The sequence below is a fragment of the Callorhinus ursinus genome, unplaced genomic scaffold (assembly GCF_003265705.2).
Source record: "Callorhinus ursinus isolate GAN/ISIS: 27379988/994484 unplaced genomic scaffold, GSC_fseal_2.0 scaffold4, whole genome shotgun sequence".
Taxonomy (NCBI): domain Eukaryota; kingdom Metazoa; phylum Chordata; class Mammalia; order Carnivora; family Otariidae; genus Callorhinus; species Callorhinus ursinus.
The window spans coordinates 77,076,771-77,098,364 of NW_027397066.1; the positions used below are offsets into that span (position 1 = coordinate 77,076,771).

The 21,594-nt window shown below is 35.4% G+C and overlaps 2 protein-coding genes across 5 annotated transcripts in view; one reads left to right on the plus strand and one right to left on the minus strand.

Moving 5' to 3' along the window:
• The window catches only part of SMARCAD1 (SNF2 related chromatin remodeling ATPase with DExD box 1), a 75,960-nt gene that overhangs the window by 28,231 nt on the left and 26,135 nt on the right, over positions 1 to 21,594 (plus strand). For 3 of the 4 annotated variants that reach the window (XM_073891971.1, XM_025873458.2, XM_025873459.2), the window contains exons 6-9: positions 2,080 to 2,183; positions 10,486 to 10,587; positions 11,700 to 11,781; positions 13,246 to 13,637. In XM_073891971.1, coding sequence (XP_073748072.1) covers positions 2,080 to 2,183; positions 10,486 to 10,587; positions 11,700 to 11,781; positions 13,246 to 13,637 — 680 coding nt within the window. The remainder of the gene's footprint in view (positions 1 to 2,079; positions 2,184 to 10,485; positions 10,588 to 11,699; positions 11,782 to 13,245; positions 13,638 to 21,594) is intronic. The other variant, XM_025873461.2, reaches the window with a different exon arrangement.
• HPGDS (hematopoietic prostaglandin D synthase) overlaps positions 8,779 to 21,594 on the minus strand; it is a 68,403-nt gene continuing 55,587 nt past the window's right edge. The window contains exon 7 of the mRNA XM_073891972.1: positions 8,779 to 9,532. The gene's annotated coding sequence lies outside the window, so the exon portion shown is untranslated. The remainder of the gene's footprint in view (positions 9,533 to 21,594) is intronic.

The following is a 21,594-nucleotide window of genomic DNA, read 5'->3' on the forward strand; positions in this document are numbered from 1 at the left end:
TGTATGTATACTTAAGCACACATTTCCATCAGTTCTGTCAAATAATTCCTAGAGAAGAAATTGTTGGACTAAAAGATATCTAAAATTCTGAGATGTATTATTTACATTGCCTTCCAGAAAGGATATAACAGTGTGTAATGTTTAAAAGTGCCTTTTTGCCTGTGGTCTGCTAGGACTGTCTTTTTAATGGATGAAAAATAAATGGTATTTTATTTTTTTTATTTTAACTGTTTTTAATTATTAATGAAGTTGAACATCTCATTTTCTTTTCCTGTTGAACTGCCTATATGTGTTCTTTGTTTATTTTCTTTATACAGTTTAGTGTTTTATTTGTTATTGTTAAATACTGATCTTAGATGAAATTTATTTTCATCTGGGGCATGGGGTACAATTTTAACTTTTTTTTCTGAAATTGATGATGGTGCTCCCAATAAAAGATGAGGATTTGTGAAACACAATTTGGAAGTGCTATTTAATGTAAAATATTAATTTGTTTTCTTTGGATATATGCAAAAACTTTTTTTATTGATATATAGCTAACACACAGTGTGACATGAGTTTCAGGTGTACAGTAGTGATTCAGCTGCTATGCCTTATGCCGCACTTACCACACGGTGAGCACGTCTCACAGCACAGGGAATATAGTCAGGAATACCTAATAGCATCGGTAGCTACACTTAAGATGAGCGCAGCATAACATAGTTACATACAAAATTTTTAATTAATTATAAATAGAGTAGATTTAGATGTAGGCAGCATTGTGTGCTGTTATGTAACCTTTTCATACTAAAATTTTAGATTTGTATTTTGTCCCCCACACTTGGCAAATTTTTTGCCTGTAGCCACTTTCGAAGTTTTTTTTCCGGACTTAGACTGTTACTAACAGTGCTCACCCTCCTGCAATAAATATATGGGTTTTTTTAATCCCTCTTTAAAGTGGATAATGGGAAGTAGTTGGTATCTGCAGAATGTACATTTACTTTATGAAATAAATTGGAAAATAAAAATTTAACCATCCACACTTACATGAAATTATACTTTAAAACTTTAATAACATTTCTTACTTTGTTACAACTATATTATAAAATTTTCAGGCTTTCAACTTAAAAGCTGTCATGTTTATATTTATTTTGAATACTGCTACAAGCTTTATTTCTAAAAGCATAGTTAGGGTACTGATTTAATTAATACTGCACTTTTGTAAGCTTTAGCATATGGTTTCATATTAACACAGCAGTATGAGGAATTTGCTCTCTGAAAGTAAAAGTGTATAAGAAATAGATAAATGTATTCAAAGTACAAATATGTAATACAGCTTCCTTTTGTTTCTTTAAGATTTTATTTTTAAGTAATCTCTACGCCCAGTGTGGGGCTTGAATTTACAACCCCAAGATTGAGTCACTGTTCTACCTACTGAGCCAGCCATGCGCCCCTATAGTATAGCTTATTAAGATCATGTAGTTTGAGTTTTTCTTTCAGTTATGACAATATGTAAATTTTCTGTCACTGTTATAGCCTCTATGTTACACTCTCTTGGTCTTAGGTTAAGAGCATTAATCACTTGAGCTGTCTATATCTCACTTCCTCATCTGTTAAATGAGAGAGACTGTTACCTACTTTGTAAGTTTATTGTGGAAGTTTATAACAACGGTTAATAAAAGCCCTTTGCAAAGCCTGGTACATAGTAAACGATTATTCAAATAAGCTACACTGATAGGGCTCAACTTATTTTCACTGCTGAACACTAAGTCACCGGGGGAACCCTCTCCTTTCAATATTGCTCTGTAGAATTACCCGTCAGTTTAGTGATGTATGTTATTGTTAAGTAACATGATGGTTTACAAATAACATTATTACAGTGATTTCTACTTTTGAAAGACTGATAAAAGTCTCTTTATTTTTCCTTTAATTCAGTTGACATTTACTGAGTATACAAGATAAGTAGAAGAGATAACATTGGGCCTGATGTCAAGAGAACTGTCTACACATGTATTCATTATAATAACATTTTTGCCTTTATTTTGCATTAATGCTTCTTATAATAACTATGCAGGCTTTGATTGTTCTTCTCTGTTTTAGAAGGTGGTGGACCCAGGAAAAGAAAATTATCTTCTTCTTCGGAGCCCTATGAGGAAGATGAATTTAATGATGATCAGTCTATGAAAAAGAAAAGACTGGATCACGTAAGTTACATTTGAACTGCAGTATCAAAATCAGCTGTTAGGCATAGAATATCTTGAATCTGTGGATATTAGACCTAAATGAATCACTCCTTTTTCACAACCAAATCAGAATGTGTTTACATTTCATTTATGACTTTTTGCTTTCTTTTCAATTTATCTGGTATTAATTGCTTATCTCTGAGTTATAAAATCAATTATTAAAAACATTCTAGTGGCATGATAAAGTAACTTTGGGAAAATATACTTTGACTATATAATTGAACACTTAAGAAAAATGGCTGTTATCACCACCAGCACCATTTCCTCCTCCTCAGCTGTTTATAATTCTTCTAGATGACATCTTTGATATTTAACTGCTTATGTAAAAATATTTACGGTTATGCTTTTATTGGGTTACTCTATAGTTTTCCATTAACTTTCACTTTATGACTAGAACCACTGAAAGGCCTCCCAGTGAAACCAGACATAGTCCTCCCTGCCTGCATTCGAGACAACACAATTTCTTCTTGGTAATCAAAATCAAAATCAGTTACCCCAACTAGTATAATAACCGTTTTTTGTTTTTTTTTTAACCTGTGATTTAATGGTATAAGAAGCCCAGAGTAGCCAGGTGGCAGTCTCTACCCTAATTTAATGAGACAGTGTTATGTCCCTACATGGAAGCATTTTTTTCTTAAGAACTAATACTGATAGGAAGTAAAAATTCTGTGGGTTTTTAGCTATGAGGAACAGCTGTAGTATAAGAGACTGGGCCCACATTTTATTTTACAGATCTATGTATATAATGGCTGTGGGGAAAATAGCATCATATTGATTGCTGATTCAAAGCATTTACTTTCTTTGTACATCCTGTTGAATAACACATCAGTCTTGTGTGTTCTCTATAAGTTCATGTGCTGGATTTTCACTAAGTGGTACCACTGTTCTGTAAGCCCACTGCTTCTTGAGTATTGAGGCACATGGTGAAATCACTGAACTTGGGCATGAATTCATTGATGCACTTTTCTTAGCTCCCTGGTCAGGAACATTATGGTGTCACAGTGTACTGTGTGAATTAGGTTTTCTCTATATCTATATATGATGTTAGTTTCCTAGGGCTGCCATAACAAAGTAGCACAAACTGGGTGGCTTAAACAACAGAAATGTATTGTCTTACAGTTCTGAAGCTAGTGCGTCAGAAGGGTTGGTTTCTTCTGAAGGCTTTCCATTCTCTTTGTTTCTCGTGGTTTGCTGGCAACTTTGGTGTTTCTTGGCTTGTAGATCCTTGCCTTCGTCATCACATTGTGTGCTCTTTGTGTGCATGTCTGTCTCCAAATTTCTCCTTTTTGTAAGGACACCAGTCATCAGATTAGGGCTCGCCCTAATTTTAATTTGATTATCTCAGTAAAGACTCTGTCTCTAAATAAAGTCACATTCTGAGCTACTGGGTGTTATTCGTCACATGAATTTTGGAGAGACAGAATTCAACCCATAACTGATATTGCCAGAAGCAAGTAGAGAGGAAAGGCAGCTTACGGTAGTTTTCTATTACTGTCCCTTCCATGATGAAAGGGGTCCAATGTAATCAGCTTTCCACCAGACAGTTGACTGACTCTCCCAAGGAATGGTGGTATTGTGGAAACTCATTGTTGGCCTCTGCTCTTGGCAAGTCAAGTATTTGTTGGTAGCAATGGTCAGATAAATCTTGGTGTAGGACTCTCTTGTTGATTTGTATGCACAGCCTCAATTCCTGTTACCATGGCCATTTGTATGTAGACCCATTGGGCAAGCATTCAGATGGCTGTGGTGGTATTGGTATTCACAGAATAGATCATCTTGTCTATCTGATTCCTAAAAATTTCCTCTGTAGTAGATGGCCTTTGCTGAACATTCTCAAGGAAGACTGTTTCCCTTGCATTCTGTTCTCAGAAAAACTCCTGATAAGTTCAACAGTGCACCTCTTTCCCAGACTTCTGGTTACTGATCTTTTATTTTTATTACTCTCCTCCTTGGCTTCTGTCCATAATATATCATAGCTCTATACATCTGGCCATCTCTCTCTATACAAAAGGGACAGTAAGATGTACTGCCCAAAGTTGTGCACAGGGCTACTCTTTTAAAATAGGTTAAATCATAGCAGTTTACTTCACTTTGGGCTGCTTCTAACAGTATGTAAACCCTTTGAAAACCAATTTCAAGATTTTCCCTCATTATTTGATCATAAAGAATTCCCAAAAGTGCCATAGATACTGGTTGAAGGAGGGGCAGCAGTAAAGCAAAGTAGGTACTATGGGACTCTGGGACTCCTGCACATGCAACTTATTTGTACTTCCTGAACCTGCTCAAGTTCAATTTCAGTCTCCCATTTTGATGATGGGTTGCTGCTGTTCGTGCCCAGTTTTAGGCTTGGTAGATGAGATAATCAGATCACATCAGCTCAAGTCTCATGGTCATTTAATGTCCCATGGCCAACCATTCTGTTCCTGTCAGGACTCCCTATCAAGCCAGCAGTTGTTTCACAAAGAGAGATAAGTCCATTCTGTTTTTAAAAGGAGAATTTGTTCCAGTGCAGTAAATATGTTAAACAGCAGTTTTAGTGTAGCCTAAATTTTGCGTTATTTATGTACAGTTTTGTTCATGAGAAGTACTAGGTGAACACAACACTGTACCCAACTGCACTGGGCCACATAGGAATACATAAAATGCACACACCCCAAACATTACTGGCTACTTCATTTTCCATGTTTATTATCCCATGAGCCTGTGTTTCTATTCTTTCACAATGGTGAACTTTTTGGGAAAAAAGCACCTGTTCAACATCCCGAACATATCTAAGCAATCTCGTTCAAGAATATCAGGCAGTACATACAAAAGGAAAGTTTTAAGTGTTGAAGAAAAGCTTGAAACAAACATTTGGGAAGAAATAAGGATATGCTATATCCTGAGCAACAGGCATAAAGGAATCCACATTGTGAAGCATCAGAGACAGTGCCACGAATATAATACAGCCGGCCTGTCATGAAATGCTGGGATAGGCATAAAGAAATAGGAGAAAAGTAAAGATGGTTGAGCATTTGAATTAAAGATCAAAGAGTGAAAAAATCAGGAACACCCTTTTCCTTATGAATCTTTATATACAAAGCCTTTTTAAGGAAATAACTGTATCCTGCAGAAGTAGCTTCTTTTGGTGCCACTAGTGGTTGCTATAGTAGTTTCAGACAGTGCTGCAAATTCCTAAGCCATCAACTGTCACACAAAGCGATGAGTGCAGATGGGAAAGCTGCAAAAGAATTTTCCAGGTGTGATACAGAAATAAACTAAAGGAAACAACTGTACATTGAATTGAACTGTAAATTTTGACAGAACAGGTATCTGTTACAAATGCCTGCCTTACAAGTCCCAAATCTGAAAGACAGAAAAGAGGAATTAGGGCTTTGAAAGATGGCATTACTTGATGTTCAGCACTAGTGCCAGGTAGAGACTTAGAGCTAAAACCAATAGTAGTTTCTTACTTACCAAACTGAGCTGAGCCCTTTAAAAGAAAGTCACCCTTAGAGTTCACTACAGGTATAGGAAAAATGGATGGATTGCCCAAATCTGCATTGATATTTTTACTTAATTATTGTCTGTTGTAAGAGAGTTATTGCAAGAACAAAAGCAAGTGAAAAAACCTTTACTTAATAACTCTTATATAAAATGCATCAAGCCTGCCTATTTACAAAAACCGAACTCAACCCCATTTTTTTTCTTCTTTTTGCCTCAGAAAACCACCCCTCTGAGATAACCCTGTGATAAAAGTGTGATTACATCATTTATGGCTTACTATTTAAAGTGACCATTTAAGATGCTAATTGCTATTACCGAAAGAATGCAGATGTGATTATAGAATTTGGGAATAGATTTAACATCAGAATGTTCATTGCTACCATTGTAAAAGCCTGGAGTGATAAGAGTGTTTGCATTTGTGTGGTGGAAAACTCTCCTTGATTTATTTGTGATTTTGAAAGATTTTGATTCTTTAGAGAAGTTTTTAAAACTTAGAACAAGCTATGTTAAGAAAGCAGGTTGGATTGGAGGAAGTAGAAACTGGAGGTCATGAAGAGCTAGGGTCCCACTCTGATGATCTAACCACAGAACTCTTGCAATAATTTGCTGCTGCTGGCCTTACGAATGCAGAAGGTGACGATGACAGTGATGGTGAAGACTAAAAGGCTACACCATGACAGCTTAACACATCACGTTAGGTGTTTTAAGTGTTACTGAAAACAGTTGTACTGGTTTAAAGATAATGGATTTAATGCTGAATGTAGAAAGAGTCATGCATAGCATCCGGTTGAATTTAGAACCATACAGACGGGGGCACCTGGATGGCTCCGTCAGTTAAGCATCCAGCTCGATTTCAGCTCAGGTCATGATCTCAGGGTTGTGAGTTCAAGCCCCACATTGGGCTCCACGCTCGGTTCAGAGCCTGCTTAAGATTCTCTGCCTCTCCCTCTGCCCCTCCCCTGGCTTGCATGCACGTGCATGCTCTCTCAAATAAATAAGTTAAAAAAAAAAAAAAAGAACCATATAGACAACATTAGTATGAAAGGAGAGGCTCTCAAAGGAGCAGAAATACATATTTGTTTATTTTATAATTTCTTATTTATATTTTCAGCCAATATTGCAGAGATAACACAGTGAGCCATGGCATTCCATAGCTGGTGTTAACAACTTTGTTATTTTCAGATAACCCTTCTACCACTTCACAGTACCTCACAGTACCTTCCAGTGCTAACGCCCCCAAGCAGACTTCAGTTCATATTTATTATAGTATTTATGTATTTCTTAACCATTTAATGTATGTGAAATTGTGCTACCCTGTTTTAAGCACAGTCCTTTCTTTTTTTAATGTGTCACTGATGAAGTTTTTGAATGTTGTACCTCTAACATGATTTTTCTTAAACACTGTAGTTTATTATTTTCATGATTTTGCACAGTGCAGTAATTTTGGAATTGCATATGTCATGTAGCAGAACAGACTGTAGTTTTCAGCAGGACACCTGACCTTGCTTCAAAAGCTTATGGGTCTCTGCTGTGATTTTCCTATTAGGGCTTTCTGCAGACACTATACAACATCCTTATTAGCCACAGGTTCTTTGAGAATATCGCATCTGCTTGTTGGTCAAGAAACCCAAGTGGCAGAGCACCTTGTACTGTATCCTGGACTGCTACAGAGTCTTCTCTTCATGTGGGCCTCATTCATAACTGTGACAGTGTTAAAGAGTTAGTTTGTAAACAGATTAAGCAGCACACGCCATAACGAAGTGTACCTTGCCTCCAATATCGAAGGAGGCCGACCGAGTGTTGTGCTTCTTTCTCATAAACAGTATGCACCCTTTTTCTTTCCTTTTTTTTTGAATGGCATTTGCAACATGCCCCAGATTGGATCCCTCATAAAATTCATGAAAGTGGTGGTCCCCAGAATTTGAGGGGGGTTATTCCCCACTCTTTGACATGCATGTATCTTAGTAAGGTACCCACTGCTTCCTGCCTACCAGGTCCGGTCAGTGTGATGTCTTCGGTGTAGATGATTAACGTGAATTCTGTGCACTGTGCAAAACTATCAGTCCTAGAGTGCTATATGAGGAAAGAGCAAGAGAGTTACCATAGCCCTAAAGACAGTGAAGGTGCATCTATCACTGACCCTGCCCAGATGAAAACAATTGCTTTGGCTTGTCCTTTCTAATTGGGATGGGGACAGTGGGGGAAGAAGCATCTGACAGATTGATAACTGCACAGTGTTATTGATTTGCTCCAGTAAAAATACCACATCTGGTTTAGTAGTAAAAATCGGGGTCATCACCTCTTTGTTTATGATAACCTGAAGTAATCCCCCAGAACCCATCATCTAGCTCTTGTATAGGCCAAGGAGGCCCATTTCATTGGGATGGGATGGGATGGTGATACCATCTCTCAGTTCCTTGAGGAATATGCTTTTGCTGCTGCTGCTGCTTGTACTTCTCTTCTTCCTCTTCCTACCCCTTCCTCTGCCCCTCCTCGGTTTTAGGAACTTGGATTTGTTTTTTTCCTACACTAATGGCCCTTACTTCGTGGGCCAAGGAGCTAATATGAGATTGCTGCCAGTCCTAAATATATCTGCTCCAGCTATATGCATTCTGGAATGGGAAAAATAACCACAAGATTAATTCATAACCCTACAGCCCACTGAGACAGATTTCGGCCCAGACTCTGTGTATCACCTGTCTTGTGTAAAGCTCTGGTGTTACCACTGGATCGCATAGGTATTTTAAGCCACCAGGGATTAGCAGAGCTGGCAGAAGTGTTAAATCTGAGAGCAGACAGCAAATGAGAGGTATACCATCTACTGAATGTTTAATTTGTACTATCATATATTTGATTCCCAAAAGATATTTACTGCTTTCCAAACATCAGACTTTTTTTATTAAGGTAAAATTCACATAGCATAAAATTAACCATTTTAAGAATGAACAGTTCATTGCTAGTCTACCATCCCGTCCCAAAATCTTTCTATCACCCCATACTAGCCTGCCATCCCTTTTAAGTCGTTTCTCTCCTTTCATTCCTCCCCCCTCCAGCCCTGGGCAGCCACCAGTCTGCTTTCTGTCTAGATTTACCTGTTCTGGATATTTCATGTAAATAGAGGCACACAATGTTACCTTTTGTGTCTAGCTTTCACTTAGCATAATGTTTTTGGAGGTTCATCCACATTGTAGCAAGTATCAGTACTTCTTTTTTTAAGGCTGAATAATATTTTATGTATATACTACAGTTTGTTTATCCATTCATTCTTTGATAGACAGGAATGTGCTATGTGAATGACTAAGGTTTAGGAAACATTTACATAGTAGAAAAACAGCAGTGTACAGTTAGATACCTAAGTTTCTATTCCTGCCTCAGATAGTTATTATCTATCTATGACCTAAAAGGTTTATTCTTGGCGTTTCAGTGTCTTCAGCTGTTAAGTGAGGATGGCAGTATGAATTTCTGACAGTTTTGAAATGCTTTCTCCATGTATTAGTGTTTTTTTCCCCAGCTCAAAACCTTTGCTTTCTTAATAAAGGCTGACCTCAATTTAGCACTGCAGGCCAAATGCAGTATTAGCTCTGATTTAATTTTTCAGCCTAGTAGCCTATCCATGGTCTCTGTGCTTCAACCCAAATGGGCCATTCACTATTATAAAAACACATGGAGTTTTCTTCTTTCTCTTCCTCTTCCAAAATTATAAAAACACATGGAGTTTTCTTCTTCCTCTTCCAAACTTCCATAGTATTTTATCTGCGTCTGTCTTGTGGAACTCCCATCTTACACCTCTGTGCAGCAGAGGTATCACTCACAATTCAGTATTTCTATTTTGGGTGGGGAAGGAAAAATAACATTTAGTTGGATAAGAAGGAGGTAGAAGAGAAAACATGAGGCTGTATTTTTCTATATCTTGATTATATGGCATGTGGTATACTTCTAAGCAGAGTTAGATAAATATTTTTTATTGACTGAAATGCAAGATTTTTCTTATGCATGAACCCAAGAATCTTTTTTTTTTTTAAGATTTATTTATTTGAGAGGGAGAGAGAGAATCTCAAGCAGACCTTCCACTGAGCCTGTCGTGAGGCTCCCACAACCTTGGGATCATGACCTGAGCTGAAACCAAGAGTCAGACACTTAACTGACTGAGCCACCCAGGTGCCCCTTAACTGTGGAATTTTAACCAGTTTATTTAAGTCAAGTGACAAAGAAGAGATTATATGAGTAACTATAATTATTCCTAGATTAATGTTTTGGCTTCACATAAGTTTCTTTATCATTCATGTTACTTTTTTGTTATGGCTGAACAATTAATACTTAAGCCATTCTGTGAATCAGCACCAAATGAAAAGTAAACTTTTCTCTCAGTGTTTGAAATTTGTAGGGAGGTATAAAAGTGTGAGCATAGATGAGATATTTGAATCATTTTTTTTTTATGCAGCATATATAGCTGCTTAGCAAATATACTTCAAAATACCTAAATTATTTAGAATAATTTGAGGAACATTCTAGTCTTTTTGCAGATTTATCTCATTTTGAGTGTTTATGAATGAAGTGTGAGCTATTGGATAGGCAGTAAAGGTCTTTTTGTGATCGTAAAGCAGCAATATTTTTTATCCTTAAAGATACAAATTTGTCAGTTTTCACAAGAAACAGAAAAACATTTTTGAATTCTTAATGTGGTAAGTTCCAAATCAAGTCAAATATAAATGTAATTGTCTTAAGACTGTTAGCGTTATAGATGATCTCCTTAATTGTTTTTTTTTCTTTCCATTAGGGAGAGGAATCAAATGAGTCTGCAGAATCTAGTAGTAATTGGGAAAAGCAAGAAAGTATTGTATTGAAGTTGCAAAAGGAATTTCCCAATTTTGATAAACAGGTAGGTGGTCGTGGACAGAAATATAATCAGTGTGTACTAAATATTTGGAACAAAATAGTGTTTGAGAAAAACTGTGGAAAAGCTTAGGGTATGTTTTGCATTTTCCTAATTAAATATACTCCTTTATCAATGTTATAAAATACTTTTATACTGCTTGTTAATTCTTTACGTTGCTTATTTATCTTAATTGCTAACTTTATCCACACAGTAATCATAATCATAACAAACATAACAGTTGGAACTCATATATGAAATGTGAGTATGTAGAAAGCCAAGTCAACCGTTCTGGCTTTTTTCATATTCTTGTCCTTTAAATTTTTCATTAAGAATTTTATTTTTTTAATTTTTATTGTTATGTTAATCACCATACATTACATCATTAGTTTTAAAGGGTTAGGGGTGCCTGGTTGACTGAGTGAGGAAAACGTGACTCTTGATCTCAGGATCGTGGGTTCAAGCCTCACATTGGTTGTAGAGATCACTAAAAAAATAAACTTAAAAAAATAATCTTAAAGTATAATACTGCATTTCAGTACTTTAGTATTCCATAAGCTTTGTTCTACTTGCTAAGTAGTAAGAATGCTTTCAGAGTCTGTATAAAGATTCATGCCAAACTTGCTTCTCTTCAATCACATGATTGTATGTAGAAGCACATTATTTCTTTAACATTTAGAGTACATTCACACTTGCATTGATTTATTCAGGTACATGCACGGGTAGTACATCTGCTGAATTCTGATAAGCTAACTGCAAAATCTTGTTGGTTGGTTCCTTACATGTGTTGAAACTATATGTTTTGAAGTTGGCAGTTTGAAAAAGCCTAGCTGCATGATAAGTTTAATTGAACAAACATTTTTGATCCTCATGTGTTCAGAACCTTCATAGGGAGAATAGAAATGCAGAAAGTCTAGTTTCATTTCCTTTGAAGACTTACAAATTCGCAGAGGTGAAATTTTATACACACAAAGAATTTGTAAAGCAGCATATAAACAAATGTGAAATAATCAGATATGAATTTTCAAGGGATTTACTTATATTTAAAAGAGCATAAAAGTTTTTTACAAGTTGCTAATTTTAGATTTTTAACAAAAAGATCAATGACTTATTTCTAGGAACTAAGGGAAGTACTCAAGGAACATGAATGGATGTACACAGAAGCTTTAGAATCTTTAAAAGTGTTTGCAGAAGACCAAGGTAATTAGCTCTTCTGTCCTAGAAAACACATAATTCCTGTTATGTTCTGTATTTTGGAATATAAGAAAATGTAAACCTATTAGGTAATTATCAGAGAATGGGATTGCAAAAGATCTTGGAAATAATGATGTAAAAAATTTTTAAATGAGCAGTTTCCAAATGTTTTGGCTTGTTCTTTAATGGCAGTGTAAAATGAAATAGTAAATATCTTTTTCCACTTGGCTTTTTTTTTTGATAGTTAAGGCTACTTTTAAATTACCATGTTTTATTGAATATAAAAGGAACATTTTTTATATTTTAACAGCACACAGGATGGATCTTATGATTGCTGGTGGTTTATAATCCCTGTAATGTAGGTGTCCTAGCCTGCTCTTACATGAATAATCAGAAGCACCAGTATCAGAAACCTAAAAGATGAATATCACTGGCATGGAAGAAAGTCCCTAAACCTGTATTGGAGCACTTTTAACTCTCAGAACCAAATGTTAGATGGGAAGTAGTGGAGAAGAGTTGAATCACACATGTTTAGTAACATCCTTATGAAGAGCTGATCTAATTGATTCCTGCTTGATTACAAAACCAGCTTTAAAAACCCAGTACAGTGGTTTTAGGTTTTCTTGGTTTTGTTTTTTAATAAATTATTTTAAGAAATACCTTAGTACCAGTGCTCTTGATGGCACAGAGAATGAGATTGTGTGGGGGGAAAAAAAGCCACCAATATCACCAATTCTGTGTCTGAAAAATTCAAAAGAGATAGATTATGAATGTGAAGAATTTGAGAACTACCTTATCCCAGTTTATTTTTCTCTCTTTTATATGTGCATATGAATGAATGTGCGGTAATCAGTGTATAAGTCTGAAAGCTCTTTGAGTAAGTAAAACAGACATTCTAAACAGTAAAGTATTATGTAATAGATTAGCTGCTAAGAAATAACAGAGTTATCTTCAATCACAGGCATCTTAGAAATCTATGGAGTATGATAGGTTAACCAGTGATAAAGTTGCAATGTTTTTTAATAATAGTATATTTCAATAGATGGACATGGCGATGGAAAATTAATATAATAGGAATGGTTTTAATTTAGGGTGAGCATGTTTTTGCTATACCTGTTAGTGTTGGCATGGAGATGGGGCTGCTAAGTAGCATCTGGGATATCTTACAGAAATGCAGCTGCCATTTATATTCTCAGGACCTTTGTTAGAAAATGGAGGTTTTTATTCATTTTTTTTTTTAGTAATCACCTGTTTTTGAAGCTAATTATTTCAACTCATTGTACAACTTCAAAGTCCACTTCAGTATTTCTCTTTAAAGCATATCAAGATTTAACAAATTATAGTTGAATTCTGTATTCAAAGGGAAAATAATACATTTAGGTAATTTTTTTCTTATTTGAGGGTTTATATCTTTATATTTATATTTGATTTATATCTTTCTAACTTAGTTATTTTTGTCTTTCTACACAGATATGCAGTATGCTTCACAAAGTGAATTTCCAAATGGAAAAGAAGCTTCCTCAAGAAGTCAGAATTACCCTAAAAATGCAGCTAAAACAAAACTGAAACAGAAATGTTCCCTGAAACCACAAAATGGTTTTAACAAGAAACGTAAAAAAAATGTATTTAATCCTAAGAGAGTTATCGAAGACTCTGAATACGATTCGGGCTCTGATGTGGGTAGTTCACTAGATGAGGACTACAGTAGTGGTGAAGAAGTGATGGAGGATGGCTATAAGGGTAAAATTCTTCACTTTCTTCAAGATGCTTCAGTTGGTGAACTTACTTTGATTCCTCAGTGTTCTCAGAAAAAGGCTCAGAAGATAACAGAACTCCGGCCCTTTAATAGTTGGGAAGCTCTGGTAAGGCTACATTTTTTCCCCCTGTGTGTGTGTGTGTGTGTGTGTGTGTGTGTTTAATTCACAGTACCGTTTATAGTCAAGGTGTCTTCAGCCCAGGGAGGCATAGATGGGTGGCCTTATCCTGTGTAGAGGCAAACATTACTTTCATTGTAAGCCAATAGTATTTCAAATAGTGTCATATGACCTAATTTTGAATGAATTAAGGGATGATTTTCTGAAAAAACCCAAGCTGATTGGCTGGGCATACTGTCACTCATTCTTTTGCATAGAAACTTGGTTCATTTCACTGCAGAAGAAGAAATTAGAGCTTACATTTAGGAAGGAGTTGTTTGCTAGCCTGTTCTGATCTGTTACTGCTGAGACACCATGCAGAAAGCAAGAATGGCAGAAATTTTACAACTACTTGAAGAGCAATAGCAACGTCCAGGGGAGCTTCATGATTCAAGATGCCAGCCTAAGTGTTTTATGCTTCACCACAAAAGAAGCAAGTGTTTATTTTCTTTTTCTTTTAAAAATGATAGCTCAATCTCTAACATGTTTTTCTTGGTTAAACAACACGGCCATTTTATGGAGTGTAGCAGGCTGCAGCGTTTTTAATTGGAAAAGATAGAAAAGTGTGTGAAGCCTAGAATTCAAGCGTTAGGTGAAGGGAAGGCATAAGCAACTGGTAAGTACACTTTGCATGATCCTTTTATGGAATTCAATTTCCTATAAGCAAGTGTTATCCAAATACTTGTATTTTGAGTTTTATAAGTCTCAGTGAGCAAATTTTATTCATACAGAGAAATATAAGAACTCTGTCTTTTCAATTTTGCCTTGACTTTTGTGAGAATGTGGGCTTTTATAGCATGAATTATATACAGGCCCTGCTGTGAAAGCAATATGGATGATTTTTTACAGCTTTCGAAGATGAAGTGCCTCTTGAAGCTTTAGAAATTTTAAGGAAGTTTTATTCCCTGTCTTAAGGAGTAAAGTTGTTTTGTGGTGAATTTTATACTTGTGACAAATCTGTAAGAGCATAAGTTCCCTTAATAAGTATCTTTAAAGTGGCAGTATGGGAGGGTCCCTGAAAAGTGGTTCTGAAAAGCATTTTTTAAAAAATTAAGATATTTGAAAAATAAAGAAACAACATTACTGGTATTTCATAGTTTAAAAAAATAAAATAAAGCCATTTGGTTTGCCTAAAGCCTTTGCTTTTCCAGAGAACATCTGTCAAAGCAGGTCCTTTCAAAACTTGTTCGGCTTTGCCTGAGTGATTTATTTGTTAAAGTATTTGCTGAAGGGCTTTCTTGTTCTTCTTTTCTTGCTTTTCTTCTTTCTTTTAATCTTTAATGGTCTCCTATGTTATTGCAGAGTCGGTTGCTCAGGCTTGTTGGGATTCTAATTTATTTAATAAGGAATGCATTTATCTACACCACTGTATTTAGTAACTGTAACTACTTGCCCAAATATCTTATAGTAAAAGTAAGTTATACCAGACTTATATGTGCCAGATGCTTTTAATGTAGAAAGCATAGTTCCCCTACTAATTAACTGGCATAGTTTAAATTAGCCTCAACATGAAATTTTTGTGGATTATGCGTTACCTAGGTAAATCTCCTATTGTATCTTGCCCCCTCTTTAAAAATTGAGCACAAAGATTTTTTTGCTAGCTATTTATTTAAATGTTGGTTATTTTATGTAACAGTTAAAAAGTAAACTTGCTACATCAGCAAAAAACAGGGTTTTGCTGTTCTGAAAAATATAGGTAAACGAAGAGTTTTTGGACATGAACAGTTTAACATTAGCACATCTGTGTATATAAGCTTTGAATTTTAATTTGTGTAAAACTTTAAGCTTCTACTTTCAGTCACTTTAGAATTTTCAGTGTGACTAATTTAGAGAGCCATTTCATCTTAAAATCATCAAAGGTAAAGTTAATATTATGTACATTTTAGTAAAAAGCTGTATATGGTATACTCCTTTCCTGGTATTCAGAAAGGTTTAATGTACCTATAAACAACTTCAGAAAGAAATAAAAGAAAAAACATCACTTTTGTTTTCATAGCTACTGTTTTTAGAAATTCCTATGAGAATTAGTTGAAATTTTAATTATGACACTCAGTCATACTATAATGACAATTACATGGTATTATATATTAAGATTAGCATGTAAATGATAGTCTTAACATTGTTGAAGCTTATTTTGTCTTAAGGATTGGGGAATTTATCAGAATTTTAGAAGTCATTTATACTTCATTTAAAAATGCATACTGAGCCAACAAATCAAGTACTCATGTTTTAATTATGATTTTTGTTAAAAATGAAGTCTGTAACATTGGTAGGTTAATGTAATCATTAGTATTTCATTGTCTTATAAAAATAGTTCAAATGTGAAAATTATGTTTACAGTGCCTTTTACAACAAAATTTGAAAAGTACCTCAGTTATGACTTTCCTTTTCAGAGAAATACACTTTAAACATTAAGTGCTGTAAGATATGCTAGTCACTCTTATTTTACATGAGTAAAATGTGTTTATTTAGCACAGTAATTGCATTGTGTACAATTGTTTATGTTTGCAGCTTTATACCTATTTTCTTTGAATCAGAATTTAAATACTGTTCGTCAAATTGTTTTCATAATTTTTCCATCTCATTTTTCTGCTTAATAGTAGTATAGTATGCGTTGTAAGAAACCACAACATCAAACCCTGTAGACTTTGGAAATATAGCAAACCAATAATGTCAGTTTAACATGTATAGTTAATGTGGTAAAATTGGGATTTTTATTAAAATTGCCAAATTTCACTCGTTTGATTGCATCAGTTCACTAACCTTCACTAACCACTTAACTGAGTTTTTGTCTAGTCTTACGCCTTGGGACGCTATTTTATCTGTATTAATCTTATGATATTGCATCTTTATACTTTAATCAGGATGTAATGTATGCTGCTGACCAAAGCAAGATTCATGAGAAACTCATTCATGGATAACTCAACCTAAAAACTTTTCATAGATGCATCTACTTCCTTAACATTTTAGGTCAGTGTAGATGCAGTTTTCCTTGATCCTTAACAATGCAACCCAGGTTTTAGTTCATGTTAAAATACTTTATGCTCCTCATTATGCAATTCCCATTTACTAGTAACTCGGACCCCAGGTTTTCTTTTTTGCTTTCTCAGTTGTTATTGTAAAATGTCTTAAGTTTGTCACATAAAGCATTGTAATGCATGTTACTTCCTTCCTGATAGGATGATTTTCAGTAAATTCAGCTTTATTTTATTTTATTTATTTAAAGATTTATTTATTTATTTTGAGAGAGAGAGAGAGAGAGGAGGGCCAGAGGAAGAAGCAGGTTCCCCGCTGAGCAGGGAGCCCAATGTGGGACTCGATCCCGGGACTCCAGGATCATGACCTGAGCTGAAGGCAGTCGCCCAACCAACTGAGCCACCCAGGCACCCGATTCAGCTTTATTTAAATTTGTATAAGTTTGATAAACATTTATAAAAAAATTATAAATGCATTCTGAGCACTTTGTTGGCTGCTGCCAGGTATTTGTATCTGTGAATAAGATTAGGACTCTGTCCTTAAAAATGTTACTCATTAGGTGGGGGGTTAAATCTGGTTTTAAACAATCCTCCCCCTACCCCCCCATCGAAATTCAAAAATACTTGTATTGTAAGAGTGACACACTGTGGTGGGAGAGAGGTATTTCAATTTGTGACTCTTTCTAAAAGAAAAAGTCTTTAGAGTGATACTTGAGTTTTTAATCAAAGTGATCGTAATCAGGGCCATATTGATATTCTTTTTTTTTTTTTCCATGCAGTTATCCAGGAAGTAGGAATTGCTTTCTTTTTTTTCCTTCCACCGGGAAAAAATAAAAGCTTTATCTCTTTGAGGAATGCTTTTTCTTTGTCTAAAATAGTACCTTCAATAACAAAGAATAAAGTTAGTGATAATTCTACCAAAGATACCCATCTCCTAAGACTTTATTGAGCATCTATTTGGGCATCCATTTGTATATTTCATATTATATAAATAGGACCATATTTTCTATGTTCATCAGTAACTTTAGATTTACTAGTAGATCCTGCATTTACAGAGTATTTTCATTTCTTAAATCCTTTTTTGGTGAGGCTAAGTAATGTATAGAATTCTTACATGCATTTTGTCTTTAGAAAACGGTAACATGGAGTATTCTTAACATATTTCCGTAAGTGCTGGCCTGTCTCTTTCACATACAAACATACACACCACTAATGAAGATAAGTTTTGATTTTTATTATTCATGTATTTGGATTAACAAGTTAAATTCTACATGCTTGTTTCCTCCAAAAATCCATGTTCATCCCCTTCTTCAGCCTGTTTCCCACACTTCAAATAACTGTTGTCACTTCTTATGTCTGATTCTTATCACTTCCATATCTCTAGGTAATATAAAAGCATAAGGCTGTTTTTAATTTTTGTTTTAGGTCTTATCTGTTGACATGACATTATAACATTATGGTGAGATTAACTCTCAGTGTCAGTCTCCCCTCCCATGCCCATTTCCTATTCCCTGGTCCTACTAATAGAAGTTAATGATAGGATAATTTTGAAGATCATTTTTTTGTTATCTACATTGTTGTCACTATATAAATACTTTTCTTAGCTTAGCTGCGTAGAATATCACATGATATTGCTTAGCATTTTTTCTCTAGGTATTAGTTGTCTTGGTTTTTCTGTTTGCTTAATCTTCTATATTTCTTTTTTTTCTTTTATTATTCTATATTTATATTCTATATTCTATATTATTTCAACTCTGAAATTTTCCTCAGTTGTCTAAATTTCCCCTCAGTTTTTAGACACTTCAGGTATTCCATCGGTTTCATCTTCCTAAGAAAGTCTCTTTGGGATCTTAATGACCTGCCCTGGTTTACACTGGGCCTGCTATTCATCCGTGGCCTTGGGCTCTCATTTCCCTGACATCCTCGGGAATCCCTGTTGTCTCTCTTGTGTAGGATCTCTTCCTGAATTTCACACATGCCTCTTTATTCCCTTGGTTTTATGAGTACATAGTAAGCTAAGAGGTAGAGGTGGGTGAATTATATAGTGGAGCTACAGGACCTGGCTTTGAATCCCAATTCTGACATTTCCAGCAGTTTATCTGACCTTCAGCAAGTTCTTATTCTCCATTTCTTCATCTTTAAGTAGGGTGTATTTATGGTACTGACCGGTGGGACTTCTAAGGATTAAATAAAGTAAACGTCCGTTTAGTTGCCCAGTTCTTAGAAAATGTTAGCTGCAAATATCCACAATATTTTGCATTGGAAGTGTTGTATATGTTACTAGTGAAATGCTAAGAAACTGTTGTTTTCTGCTTATTCCCCTTTCAGTTATAGCCATATTGAACGGAACATTTTTGGATCAGTTTTTCTTTATTTTAAAACTCCTTCTGGGCTTTAAACAGATTTATGGCTGGTTACATTACCCACAGTATATTAAAACAACATTTTTCAGCCTTCCTTGTGGTAATTTGACAAAGTTCTGTCCAATGGGATATAAGCAGAAGTATATTAGGACTTTTGGAAAATGTCCTTAATAGGATCCCTTTTTCTTGTTGATTGAGATGTCATCATGGTAGCAGGAACCCCACATGCTGAGGATATGAAGCAACAAAGTAGAAAAGTCCTTGACTTGGGAACCATCATGCCAAATCTGAAGTGCTTCTGCAGGTCTTCATTTACATCGGAGAGAAATAAACTTACATTTTATTTAAACCCCTGATTTGGGTTTACTGTTACTCATAACTGAACCTAACCCTAACAACTTCGTCTTTCAGTGAAACTTTTTCCTTGAAAATCTGGTGTTTTACATTCATGGACAGTGTATTTACTGCTGATAGATTTAAATTCTAAACTAGCAGCAATAATTTTGATCATCTCTAATGTCAGTTGGCTTATATGGGAGGAAGGGTAGGGACAGTAGGAAGCCTCAGGGAGATAAATTTTGACCTCAAAAATAACCAAAATGTCAAGTTCATTTAAAAATCTTAATAACCAACTCAAACTGATGCAGTATCCTGAAACGAGAGTTAACCTTTTGTACTCCCCTTTATTTCCCCTATGAGAATTTCAAATGTAAAAATTAGAATAGTGTAGTGAACCCCCATGTCTTCATCAGTGGCTTCAGTTCCTAGCTGATACCTGATCTTGTTTCATCTTTACCCTCATCCACTTCCTTCCTTCTCGTATTATTTTGAAGCAAATCTGAGTTCCTTTTATCCATAAAAATTTAAATATAAAGATTTTTTCTCTAAACAAAACTACATTGTCACATCTAATAAAAATCATCAATAATTCCTTAATATTAGAACATATCCATTGTGTTCAGATTGTTTCTCATAAATGCCATAATTTTTTTTCTAAGGTTGAGTTAGAATCCATTAAGTAAGGTCCACATACTGAAATTGTTATCAGTCTTTTAACTCTATTTTAACCTATAGGTTCCCCAGTCCATCTCTCTCTCTCTCTCTCTCTCTTCCTCTAATATGTTTGGTGAAGGAACTGGATCATTTGTTCTACAGCTTCCCTGTCTAGATTTTTCTGCTTACACCTCCCTGGTACAGTTTAACACATTCCTCTGGATCAGTATTTTCTGTAAAATTACAATTAGAAGGTTAAATGCTGCCACCACTACTGTTACATGGTTGTTGATGTGTTCTTTCATCAGGAGAGTTATGGCTAGTTGTTTCTTTTTTGTAATGTTTATCTCTTTTCTAGATTCTGACATAATTGAATTGATCTTCTTTGGGTCAAAATAGTTCTTTCTTATTTCTGGCCTTATTACTCTGAAAGAACTTTCTAGATCTTAGATTATACTAGTCTCTTTCGGAAGTGCCCGTGAAATTTTGTTCTTTCCCTTGTAATACAAGTCTTACACTTAAAATTTTCATTGCATGTCTTTCCCAACAACTATAAACAACATGAGGACAGGGACTGTGTCTACACATCAGATGTCTTCAGCCAGGGTACTATCTGCTAAAAAATTAGAATATAGTAAGTGGTAGTTGTTTACAGAAAAAAAAAGTTTCATTTTTTTAAACTTTTAAGGTCTTTTTTTAACTTAGGGAGGTACTAATTGTAGTGAAAAAGCAGTATGGACTTTGGAATCTTGCCCTACTTTATGACCTTGGAAATTGAACCTTGGTTTATTCATCCAGAATTGGTGAATTGATCTTCGGTTATTGTGAAGATTTAATGAGTTAGTAAATAAAAGAGACATCTAGTAGTTTCTAGCACACACATGGTACAGAGTATTTGTTCTTTATTTCCTGGTTATTCTTACTTGTTCTCTCACACACGTACACATCAGAAACATACACATTTACCCACAACAAGCATGAGATTGGGTTTCTGGCCTGTATTAGGGTTCCATTTAAAAATTTATTTATTTTTTTAAAAGATTTACGTATTTATTGAGAGAGACAGCACGAGTGTCAGGGAGAGGCAGAGGGGAAAGGGAAAGAGAATCCTTAGACAAGACTCTCCACTGAGCACAGAGCCCTGATGCTTGGGCCTGCCTGGGGGCTTGATCCCAGGCATTGGTCTAGGACCCTGAGACCATGACCTGAATCAAAATCAAGAGCAAGCCACTTAACCCAGTGAGCCACCCAGGAGCCCCTGAAAATATTTTAATTAGAAGTTCTAATAGAGGGGCGCCTGGGTGATTCAGTGGGTTAAGTGTCTGCCTTTGGCTCGGGTCATGATTCCAGGGTCCTGAGATGGAGCCCTGGTATCAGCCCGGCATCAGACTCCCTGTTCAGTGGTGAGTCTGCTTCTCCCTCTCCCTCTGCTCATCCCCGTCACTCGTGTTCTATCTCCCTCTCAAAATAAATCTAAAAAAAAAGTTCCAACAGAACCTCCTGAAAATCTTCAAGGCACTGATTCTTATATATCCTGGTGTTAACGTATAAATCTTTTCCCTGGAACGCACAAAG